The sequence below is a fragment of the Ananas comosus genome, linkage group 1 (assembly GCF_001540865.1).
Source record: "Ananas comosus cultivar F153 linkage group 1, ASM154086v1, whole genome shotgun sequence".
In the NCBI taxonomy this organism is placed as follows: Eukaryota; Viridiplantae; Streptophyta; class Magnoliopsida; order Poales; family Bromeliaceae; genus Ananas; species Ananas comosus.
The window spans coordinates 2,283,342-2,296,093 of record NC_033621.1 but is presented as its reverse complement, the minus strand read 5'-3'; the positions used below and the strand labels follow the sequence as shown (position 1 = coordinate 2,296,093).

The 12,752-nt window shown below is 37.4% G+C and overlaps 1 protein-coding gene across 2 annotated transcripts; it reads left to right on the top strand.

The window, feature by feature from the left end:
- On the top strand, positions 5,245–12,181 carry LOC109720789. Of its 2 annotated transcripts, none has more exons than XM_020248113.1 (8): positions 5,245–5,437; positions 6,560–8,360; positions 8,487–8,596; positions 8,925–10,619; positions 10,755–10,803; positions 10,912–11,159; positions 11,297–11,404; positions 11,611–12,181. In XM_020248113.1, the coding sequence occupies exons 2-8, from the start codon at positions 6,807–6,809 to the stop codon at positions 11,837–11,839; spliced, it is 3,993 nt and encodes a 1,330-aa protein (XP_020103702.1). In that variant the 5' UTR covers positions 5,245–5,437; positions 6,560–6,806; the 3' UTR covers positions 11,840–12,181. The 2 variants fall into 2 exon arrangements, with proteins under 2 accessions (XP_020103702.1, XP_020103695.1); XM_020248106.1 differs by having other exon boundaries at positions 6,459–8,360.

The window sequence follows — 12,752 nt, the reverse complement described above, 5'->3', positions numbered from 1 at the left end:
TGGTCTAAAAATTAGTATATTATAAAATTAATAATGATACTAGAATAAAGATTAAAAATAAATATAATAATTAAATATTTATAATGTCATGCTGATACCACTAGTTCAATCAGTGATTGACTCACTGATTGAATTAGTGATGCTTGACCTAGTAATATTTCTGGATCGCTGTTCGATTCACTTTTTAAAATGGTGGTAAATATAAGCTCTTAATTTAGGATGTGTTTGAGATGGGCTTTGCCTAATTGGGATGTGATTTAGAATTGGGCTGGGCCTTGGGCATCTGATCAGGATTAGAGCACATAGAGAAAAGGGCAAAAAAGGAAAAAAAAAAGTATAATTGCATATATGTCCTTTAAAAGTGGGGGTATTGTATGTCTACTCTTCTACAATTGAAAATATTTCATATATTTCTATAAACTTCAAAAACTTATAAATATACTCCACTAGTCAAAAGACTCAGAACTTAGTAACTTACTATATATTACGTATAATGATTATTTTGCTTAATAGTAATTAGTAGTTAATTGGGGTGGTCAGATCAAGCATTATTGCTTTTCATCAGTAAAACAAGGCTGTTCGATTATTTGATTTATGATCAAGGGAAATGATTTAGACTTTAAGAATGCTGTCCATATATGTTGTTGCAGTATTGGCAATTACATGCGTCAATCATTGACCTTCATATGGTGTGTGTCAATACATCAGCAATACTCTAATGCAGGAATAATAATCTTATATAAAAGAATAATTAATGGAATAGAGAACTTGTAAATACTTTTTGAGGCTTAAACATACACGCTTTTTCTTGAATATATGGACTCCTCTGAGGAGAAATTATTAGTTGCGCCCGATCCATTTCCCACATCTATGCGCCCTTCATTAATTCCATCACAATCTCCGATCTTCACAGTTTTCAATTAGTTTCAAACTTGCAGGTGGTCTAGATTGTAACAATCTGAAGATTATATATGCTAAAAGTTCGAGGATCTGCGATGATGTTCAATTTATCCAGTTTTATATATAAACCACAGTACTTAATGAAGTTAGATTAAAGATGAGCTTTATAAGAACTATATGTATATTCTAATGAGATCTAGATTATAGAATAGTGTTGTGTATCTTTTGGAGGCAACTATTTTTATGTATTTCCTTTGGGCGCTTTGATCACAATGAATTTGTGGATTGTGTGACCACAAACATTAATTAATTCCTCATACAATTGTTAGGATGGTGCAATTAAAGAAAATATTCATGTAGTCAATAGAATATAATATATCTTCTTAAAAAGGTTGACAATAACTATCTCATAGGAATATGCATCTTTATTAATTTCCTTCTTTGATTCTCACCCAAACACTTTGGCTTTAATGTTAAACTTGTTATATATATTGTGTTGCCAATTAATTAACAAGCAGTTTTTAGATAGTGATATTATTAGTCAACTTAGTTCCTTCACAACTATTTGACTACAAAGGATGTGACCTCAAATTAATATACCCTCCAAAAGCTAAGGATATGTGTGAATGAGTACGTGCATGCATAAATTTTCCTCCACCATGTCACTAGTTTAAGGAAAACAAATATATATATATAGAGCATTGTGTCAACTTAAAAAAAAAAAAGAAGCAATATTAATAATCCAATATTCTTGGAATAACATTAATAAATATTAATTCTCTCTCCTCGTTTTTACTAGTGAATCTATCTGAGTATTTGCTGTGGCCTTTTCCAACACAGCAGGAGCTTAGATTCGGCCATTGGGATTCGAGACGCCACGTCATTTTATTTTTTGTTGTATCCAAATTGGGAGTCATTTTTTAGTCACATGCTTAATGCTCTTACCCAAGTGGGAAATGAATGCATCTTTTGTCTTAATTGGTGCTATTATAAAAATTTGGATTATGAAAGCGTATTATACAAATTTGAACAGTTCATGAGTCGTTTTGTACGATAACATTAATTAAATAGCATACTTGTAGATTTGCAAATATTTGATCACAATGTGGAAAGCACATGTATACATACTTTTTCATTTTTTTGATATATAACGAGCGTCCATATGCACACGCATACACAACAGGCAAACTGAACTTCTAAAAATTTAGATACATAGATCAGCAAATTTTGATTTGCTGCAATAGATGCATCGAGCTTCATTTTCAGCTGATGACTACCTTCTTATGGAATTATATTTCTGTTAAAATTGAGTCGAATCCCTTCTAATGTAGTTATTAGCAGCGAGATTGCTACAAAACTAACATTAGACCATGTTGTTTATGAGTCACTCAGTAGTGGTGATGTTGCTTTCATGGGTTCAATTGACAATTACATCCTCAAATGTTAAAATATAAAAAATTCCAAGCAAATGACCCAAACACTATTTGGGAACAAGTGTAGTACTAAAAAGTGACAGGTCAATGTAGGCATTCCTCATAATTAGGAGACAATCTTGAATCTTTCTATGGATTATATATGCCACTAATCAAATCCATGTGTATATGCATCCCTCTCATATCAAAATCAAACATCCCTTTTGATATTATGATTGTGCGAAGTCGCACGTGTGAAAGCTAACTATTTGAATCTACTTGTACCTTTTAAAATGATCGATAAAAAATTAACTGATGTGACAAATAAAAGAAAAGTAATTAAATTGCTGCTAGCTAGTGTATCAACGGGTACAGACAACTTGCATAAAGGATATCCAAAGCATTACTCGAAGGAAAAAAAAGGTGCAGATTCTTTGCAAAGCATATTGCAGAAACTGTTTACACTCGGCACAGTTCAATTGGTTAATGCTAAGTCAAAATACCATACTTTTCAATATGTAATTAGATTCCATATTTGAAAAGAATGTGTGACAATATTTTCAAACGGATTAAAATTCACCCCCTAAGAAGCTTCTCCACCCTCTCCTACAATGTTCCATTCGCATTAGTTTAAGGAAACAAAGTGTAGTAAATGGGAGATGAATTAAAAATAAAAATAAAAGAAGGCCACAGTATCTAATGCTTCCCCCACATCATATGTAACACATTCTCTCACCTCATTCGACACGTGACACCATGTTAGTGTCTTTTCCATGTACATAATTGAGTCAATGGATAAGTCGTGCCACGTAATCATACATCTTTTTTTGGTGGCTAATCACAAGATGATCTCATTTTGCCAATGAAGCAGTGCCACGTGGCACTTCTTCCCTCTTTTTTGGTGGCCGTATACTGCTTTGTAAGGGTTTTTTTTTTTTTTTTCTTTTGTTTTCCTTTGGCATGGAACATTCCAAAAGGTTTATGGGTACGTGTGTGTGATTGGGAATAGAGCCAAGGAAAATGAGATAAGTAAAATGCATTTGCATAAGGAATTTGGAATGTTCTTCTTTTTTGTCAAAAAGCAATGAATACTTGTGGTGCAACTGTGTTGAAAAGACAAGGAAACAATCAATAACATATCTTCTTTATTCTTTTTTATTTTATGTTTGAAATATATATATATATATATATATAGTAGTATTGAAGTTGTGAGATGTTACTACTTACTATATGGTTGTGGACATACTTCATATTGTTAATTCAAATGCATGTGTAAATTCTTAGTATAATGGAAATTAAATTGGTTAAGTAATTTAGAAAGTTGGTGAGCAAATCGTCATGTATAGCGCAAGGAGTTCATCTGTGAAATATACAGTCTCCGATTTTATTATTCAATATATAAGCTCAAAATGCATACAAGAGTGGTACTAAGTACAACCTCAGAAGTTAGCACTTTGTTTCATTTTTCGAAATCATCGGGCTTTGCATTTTGTAACATACGCACGATAATCATTTCCATTTATTCTTTTCGCTCGAAGAGCATGTTATTATTTACCCATCATAGAGCAAGTTGAAGCAATTGATAAGTTTTCCTAGTTGAAAGCTTAAATGGTTTCTAAGTTTCGAAACGTTCGAGTTACTTTCTCTTATAGTTAAGAAGCTGTTTGGGGTATTTAGATTTTAATGAATTGTATAGAAAATCGTCATATATATCTTACGTTAATTGTAAACTTTATACGATGCTGATTTCACTGTCATTTGTACGATTTGCCTATCGAACATAGATGTAATCTCAGATGTTGTCAAAGATAAGCGCTAAATGCAGTTAACTAAGTAGTAGTCCCAAATTCTTTGCATATGCACTTGGTTTTTCACCTGTTGCCAATTGAAAATTCTGTTAAAATTAATCAAAACTGGAGTAGATTACAATTTCAAATATGTACATATTTCTTATCTCTCATTTGATTGAATTTTCTTCGATATCATAGCACAATATCATGTGACAATCAAGCTACAAATATTTCTTCAATCGACTAAGGTTTTACTGATCCAACTCAACGAAGCTGATAAAGTATAAACAAGGGATGATTAATATCATCATGTACTGCATTTTACAACAGGTCCAGGATAGTAAAATGTAAACTAGGGGGAGAGTAAATATCATCATGTACACTGGTTTATAAACATAGCATTTTTTTATCCTTTTACATGACGGAGCTATCAGAGAGCTAAAATTGAAATCGGAGACGATTAAAATGTTACATTTTAAGCTATGTTATAGTAACTTATGACATAGTACTGAACAAAAAAAAAAATTTTGTTTGAGAAATAGGTACGTAGCACGCTACCCGCTTCGTTTATTTCATTTAGAAATAAACTTAGCTAGAAATGTGAATCAACTAGGATTCGAACTTGGATCTCGGATACCAACAACCAAGCCCTTTGTCACTTGCTCTAGGGACAGTCGGTTAGTAAACTAGAAAATATTACCTTTACACCGTATCATGTTTTACGAGCCAAAATAATTACTAACAAACAACATTTTAGGAGGTTTCTGTGCATCAAACAAATATTAGTTTAGCAAACTGTAATTAGGAAAAAAAATTAAAGGGCTATTGTGACTTTATTCTTAAAAAATACTGACGTGGTACACTAGGTTCACAAAAAAAAATTTCTCGCTACGTCACGTTCGTTTCCTGCGCCGTGAGCGCCGTCACTTAACGCCGTTATCTGACAGGCTCCCACGCTTTTCCCATCCGTCCGATACGGCGTGACGCAACGCGCCCGCATCGGACGGTCGAGATCGCCGAAGCGTGGGAATCCTTTCCCCACCTCAGGTTCGGGTCCGAACCTACAGGTTCGGATCCCCCGAACCGAAAGGTTCGGATCCGAACCGGACGCTTCTTCCCCTCTCACTACGTTGAAATCGTCTCTCACTGTGTGTTGTTGTTGCTTTAGCTTTTTTGCCCCCTTTTCGCGTCTCTCGTTCCCACTACTCCATTTCCCTCGCCGAGGAAGGAGACGACGCCGAATTCGAAGCCCTAGAGTGGAATCGGTGAGGAGGGAACCCTAACCCTAGGTCGGGCGCGGAATCTCTTCGATCCCATTTTGGTCGCGATCGTCGGGTGAGTCCTCGGAAAACCCCCAAATCGCGTTGTTTCTCATCTCGGATCGATCTAGGCTTTAGCTCGCCTTAATCCGCTCTACCTGTTTGTTGTGTTGATTTTAGCTTGCGCTCTTGATGTGATCGACCTCATAGATTGGGAATTTCGTGCTCAAATTTGCTAGTCTAGGGAACTCATCAGTGAGAGAGGGGGAGAGAGAGTGGGAAAGGTTTCATTTTTAGGTGTATATTTTGCATTAAGAGCTGAGTTTAGAGCTTTGGCGGAGTATTTATGTCGTTAAGCTCTGGTGTTGTTGTTCTAGGGTTTGTGGTTCTTTTGCTCAGTTGTCCTTTTGTTATGATTTCATTGAGTGAGGTGTTCAGTTTTGTCATTTTCTGCCATATAGAGTGTTGCTTGTGGTGGATTAAGGTGTAGATACTTGATTTGTGGTTACTTCGTGTGTCAAAACATTTTTACAGCAATTGGTCCAAAAGATTTATCTTTGAATTTTGTTGGTTTTTGATGGATTACCTATTAGCTAGTTTTGAACTCAAACTTTAACGGAAGGTCTTGGTTCGACATTGAGAGTCATGAAGCGATGCTTGAGGCTAAGGAAACAAAAACACACTTATGATTGTTGCAAGGTTTGTTTAATGCTGGTTTGGGTATGCGCTTCGGAATATAGTTTTAGAAAAGCTCCACAATTCCTTACCTTAACTCTATTTCTCCCTTGTTAATACTTGGAGAAAGTTTGCTAGGTGTTTGTCTTATCAACAACTTACCTTGGATTCAAGGACAAAGCCTAATGAGTAATCAGTGAATATGCATTTTTTATATATTTTATAGGTCTCTGCAGTTTACTTAAACTCTCATGTATACTAGAAATCTATATGTAAAATTCTTTCTATGGCCTTATATGTAACATGGGTGGGTGAAGGGAGAGTAATAAATAAATAAATAAATAAGTCTGCGTGATGCTTTGCTGTTTTGATATGTTATTATGGTTAAGATATTTTGTTTCTGACAATCTATTACTTTGTAGTTTCTTAATCTCGGTGTTTCTCGGACTTAGCTTGGGGGAGTGGCATGTTAGGGTCTTAACTGATTGTTGGCAGCAATCTAACGTCATTGACCATCTAGCAGGATGGGCTAAATTTCAAGCTAGAAACCAGCTTTACAGCTTGAGTGGGTTATCCTGAATCAGACAGATTTATCTGAAGATGTGTACCCTCATCAGTGGTCATATTTTATAACGAGACCCATGGACATTTGCTAAGGAGACTAGTGTTCCAGAAGCTTTTTATTGCCTTGTAAAAGAGGCCATCGCAAGTTTCTGTATCAGCTCTGAATGTCATAGGTTCATGCTTGGTACAAACAGGATAGTAATAAGATGCAGCTTTGGCAACAGCAGTTGATGTACAAGCAGTTGCAACAGATTCAGCGGCAACAGCAACTTCAACTGCCCCATCATGGAGTTCAGCAGCAAAATTCTCTTGGCCAGTTTCATTCTACTACAAAACCACCAACCCTTGATCATTTTCCTACAATGCCAAATGAAATGGCCATAACTGACACGCCAAGTTATATGTGGCCAAATAATACTGTAGGAGGTAATTCAAAATTACCCCATAACTCTCAAATGTTTTTTGCTGATAGCATGAACCAGGTACAGTTTGGTGGTTCTCCTGCCACAGACAATTTCGCAAATGGAGTTATGTTTCCAAACAATCAATTTGTGGATATGAGTTCAAATCCATCCAACTCTTTTCACAATGAACGGAATTTTCTTCAACAGGGCTACATGCAGGAGGGTAATACAAACTCTATGCACAGCTTCCAAGAAAAAGGTTTCCAAGACAGTGCTCCTTTGCAAAGTTATATTAATAGTGACACCACAGGGAATTTTCAACAAGTGAATCAAAGTGAGTGGTCTGGGAGTCCACACGAAAAGTTAACAACACAGATGGGGCCTGCTGGTGGTATGACTAGTCTAGACCCAACAGAAGAGAAGCTGTTGTTTGGTAGTGATGATGATAATACTTGGAAAGCATCTCTTGGGAGCTCCACTGGAGTCTGTAGTCAGGGGAACTCTTTTAATAATGATTGTTTTAATGCTCTTCCATCTCTCAATAGTGGGAGCTGGAGTGCCCTTATGCAAGAGGCTCTACAGGAATCAAGCAGCGATAATGGACTGCAGGAACAATGGAGTGGTGTGAATTTACAAAACACTGAACAGTCTATCATAAACCATTCATCTATACCTAATGACAATGAGAAGCAGCCAACTACCTGGAATGATCACTTCCGACCAGAAAGCCATTCAGGTTCTGCAGGCTTGCAGTTTAGCTCACAAAGTATGCAAGGTGTTTGGGTCTCACGGCAAAAAATGCCCTTTGACAGTGTCTCTCGTCAGTCCAATGATAAGTTAGTTGGCGGCAATTCCAATCGTTCCCCTGTTACAGGTGGAAATACTGCATCAAAGTTATCTGATAATGATAGCAGTATATGGAAGGCAACTATGCCAGCTAGAAATAACTTAATGCAATATGAAGATCGGAATGCTGTTGTCATGAACTCAAACACACTGCAAGCTGTTGAGGAACCAAATCAGAAGGTACATAGTAAGCCTCAGAACTATTATGGGAATCATTTTGTAGGTAATTCTTCTGTGGTTCCCTCGGATGCTGAAGATTTGGGAAGAAACCAGAATCAGCCAACCCAAAAGTCCTTCAGTCCCTCTACACAACATAATATGGGGTCGCACATGTTGCAGAACCATTTAGTGGGAAGTGTGGTAACAAATACTACTACAAATCAACCATTTTATTCTCAGGGTATGCCACATTCTGTTGATGGGGGATCAAATAATTTGGGAAAAAGATATGTTGGACATTCAAAAGTGGCTGCCGGTGTTGCTTCAAACAATTCTTTGGATTTTGCAGAGGTAAGCATGTTATCTTTTGTTACTTTTGTATAAAGCTGAAGGGCAAACTGCAATTTATTTATTCGATTTTGTGGTTTAAATTCTAATACTGCCATCTTGCTTTCATGGAACCTTACTATTTTACAGAGAACTATACCGGCGGAAGAGAGGCGTGCTATCCCTAGAAGTGACCTTATTGGATCTATCTTCGATGGCTCAGCAGCTCTCTATTCTCAGAATAAGACAGTTCAGGCAAGGTTAGTCCTAGTTAGGTGTAATTACAGAAAGGTTACATGCAGAATACCGAACCTATCTTAAAACCTCAGAACTTTGGTGATAAAACTTGATGTGCCGTTTCTTTATTTGTTTTGGAAAATTGAAGTCATATTGGAGTCTCATAGGGGGCTTTTTTTGGGGGCGGGGCGGGAATTTTCCACTGTTACATGACTATTCATGCCTTTCAGACTACTTAACTGGCTGCTTCCATGTATCATGATTCATGAGCGGATACTTGTTGTCTTTGGCATCAGTTATTCCATAAAATGCAAATCTTTTGATTCTTGAACATTCTAATATCATTTGCAGTCAAAATATGCCTGGACTTCTTCAAAAGATGGACCAGTCAATAAATAGCAACGCTGTTTCTACATTCCATGTACCCAAACCTGCTACTGCTGGGGATGCTGCTTCTGATGGACAACTTAATCAGCCTTTTTCTTTGCAAAATTTTGGTCTACGCTTGGCCCCACCATCTCAAAGGCAACCTATTTCAGGTCACACCGCCCATCAGACTTCCTTAAATGATTTCAGCGGCAAGGATGGTCAATTCCCGCAAGGAGATGAAGATCAGGCACAAGAAACTTCTACAAACTCATTCCAATCCCTGCATGCTACCCAAGGAGCTTATCAAAGAGCAAATGTGGATAATAAATCCTCTGTGCCAGGTCAACCCTACAAGGAAACCTCCTGTTCACAAAATAAGGTCGACTCGCCAACTATCACTCCCTCCGATCCATCTTGTAGGCATCAGAAACAAAGCCCAAGTTCAACTGGGCATGAATCAAATTCCAAGTATCCAGGTTTCCCTTTTGGCATCCAAAACAATGCGAATACATCTCGTGCACTTGAGAATTCAGAGTCTCACTCAGCAGAGATAGATAATAACAGGCAATGGAATGCTGGTTTTCCTCAGAATAGAAGTGACCAGCAAGTAGATAATAGGTCGGGATCACAACCTCCTATTTCAGGCATCTCACAGCAAGCTGGTCTCCCAACAATGTTCAAGAATGTATGGACAAACTTATCAGCTCAACGTATAGCTGGTCTCCAACCAAATAAGCTCACCCCTGATGTACTCCAGGTCCTGATTTTAGCAAATAATACAAGACAAGCAAATTTATGGGGATTGCCGAAGGTAAATGATTTTGGAAAGAAGGGGGAAAATGCTTCATCTGACATTGGTACTAGTTCTTCAAATGCACTAAATCAAGAAAATAGACAAGTCATGGGTCATTTTGAAATGCAACCTTCTTCTGAGAAGGTGGCAGTTGTCTTGAAGAAAGGAATTGCATCACAAGGGCAAGAAGCTTTGCAGAAGCATCTCACATATCAAAATCCAGACCAGAATGATTACTCCTTACTGCGTCAAATGCATGCTATGAGGAGTACTGATGTTGAGCCAAGTGACAGGTTTGGCAAGAGACTGAAAGGAGCTGAATTTGGTTCTGATACTTCATTGATAGACCAGAGGCAGAATAGTGTTGTTAAAGCTTCTGTAGATAATAAACTTGCCGGGAATTTGCACGATGCATATCCTTCGGAGGTTAAAATGCTTAGCTTTGCTTCAAGCAACAATGAAGATAATGGTGTAAACGTATCTTCTCAGCTTTCTGGCAGAGAAGCATCTTCCCCGGATATGCACATTGCACGATTTCAGAATAGTGTTCACTCTTTTAATCCAGGTCCTGCGTCACATTCTGTAGAGGGAAGTGAGCACCCTAAGATCAGTCCTCAGATAGATCCTTCCTGGTTTGAACAGCATGGGATCTACAGAAATGGTCATACTCTTGCCATGCAATACAACTTGCCAAAAGTCTCTGGGAGCTTGAATACTAATATTTTGGCAGAGAAAAAACTTAATAGCGGTCAGTTTGGTATCATTGAGCCAGGTATGGTATCCGCAATAGTACCAACAAGGCCAAAGAAGCGCAAGGCTGCAACGCCTGAGCCCTTATCTTGGCACAAGGTCATTGAAGGATCCCAAGGGCAAATAAGCATCAGGTAATATTTTCTTTTCTACATGTAACAAATTTTCTCCATGTTTTTGTGCTTTCGACCTTTTGAGTGGTTGGATAGTCAGATACTTATGTTGTTTCGAGCTTTCAAATGAATTAAAAGATTCTATGTTGCTTGCAGAATGGCAGAGTTAAATTGGGCTCGGGCTGCTAATAGGTTGATTGAGAAGGTTCGTTCAGTATCAGATTTATTTTCTCCTAGGTCCTTTACTGCTTTTGAATGTCTTGCTTTGGATAATTTGGATAATTATGATTTATGTACCTCGTCTTTCTTACAGGTGGAAGATGAAGCTGAAATGCTCGAGGATGGTCCATTAATCTCTCCACCACGAAAGAGGCTGATTTTGACTACTCAGTTAATGCAGCATCTACTACCTGCTGCACCAGGTGTTTTTCTGAAAGCAGAAGCTGCTTCAGCATATGAAAACGTGACATATTCTGTTGCTAAACTAGCATTAGGGGATGCGTGCAACCTGATCTCTTGCTCAAGAAGTTATTCTTGTGTGCAGCAAAATAATGAGCATGAGTGAGTATCTGACATATGACTTCCATCCACAGTATAGCATTTCTGCCCTGTGTTTTTCTTTCTGTCTAACTATGCCTTCTTCAACAAAAACTTCATTAATGCTCTTCTGAATGACATTTTTTCTTTTCATTTATCAGTTCATCTGAAACAGAGAAGAATGCTAAGAAAGTGGAAGGCAACTTCCTGTCAAGAGTTGTGGAAGAAATTATTGGCAGAACCAAAAAGCTAGAAAATGATTTCATAAGGTATGTGCATTTATAAATGGGCCTTAATCAGGAAACTCTTCTTCTTTCTTTATTTATTTATATGTTATTTTCATATCTTCTGTTTTGTTGTGGTTCTCCGCACATAGGTCAGTTTTTCCTTAATTCAAGTACCTGTTTATGTTTAATAATCACATCAGACGTTAAAATCTGTTCATCCTTATATTCCTTTTCTGCTTATTTTTCAGATTGGACAAGAGGACTTCATTGTTAGACGTACGGCTTGAGTGCCAGGATTTGGAGAGATTCTCCATGGTCAACCGACTGGGGAAGTTCCATGGTCAAAGTCAATCAGAAAAAATTGACGGCTCATCAACTTCTACGACTGCCCCTCGTAAAACACTTCCTCAGAGATATGTTACAGGATTTTCCGTTTCCGGAAATATTCCCGAGGGGATGCTTTGTTTTTCTCTCTAGATAGTAAATTTATTGATTTTTTTTTTTTCTTTTGACCTTTTGGCCACCTTTAGTTGTCCCCCATTGCATCTTTTCATATGCATAAGCATATAAGAGAAGTTTAAGATGGTGTAGATTGTAGCCATCATATACTATATAGAAGAAGGGAATGCCATATCTGTGCCAGCCTGTGAAGTTGGTGCTGGTTGTTGTAATTTTCTTCCCATTAAAGTAAAGAGTACATTCTTGTATATTCCCGAAAAAGCGGAGGTGGTTGGACTCGCTGCATTCCTACGTGGACGAGCATTAACTGCATCTTCTAATTTAAGAAGAAATAATACAACCGGACAATTTCAATCTCGACCTGCCATCCTTGTTGGTCCCTCATCCTATTATTGCTGGCTGGTAAGACTTCATAAATCTTAATGTTCTTAGCCATTTTACTCTCTTTTACCTGTGCTTTCTATCCAGTATTGGGTGTGAAAAATGACTTATTGTTGCTTGTTTGTTTGCTGAGCTCATTTAGGTAGTGTATGGATGTTAAATAGGTTAAGGTAAGAATCACAAAGATTTGTTCCTTTTTTTGTTTTGCTGAGATTTCCTGCCTCGACTGCAGTGACATTCAGTTGATACTGTGAATCAGAAAAGGCTTGTGGTAAAGATTCCTAAGCACCATACTTTTATCGGATTTGAACTTTTCTGATAGGGTGCATTTATGTGGGTTTTCAGTAGATAAAGGTAGCAGTCTTTTTCAGGTAACCTCTAATTTTCCTTCACTTTTTCTGGAGATACCCAGTATCTAGTAGAAGAAGCTTTCTAGGTGACTCTGCATGAATGATATTTACTTTCATACTAGTGGTCCCTAGCTTACCAACAAGTTTTTTAACTTTTTTGCCCTGATATATAAATCCCTTGGCTTGAAGTTTTTCTTTCG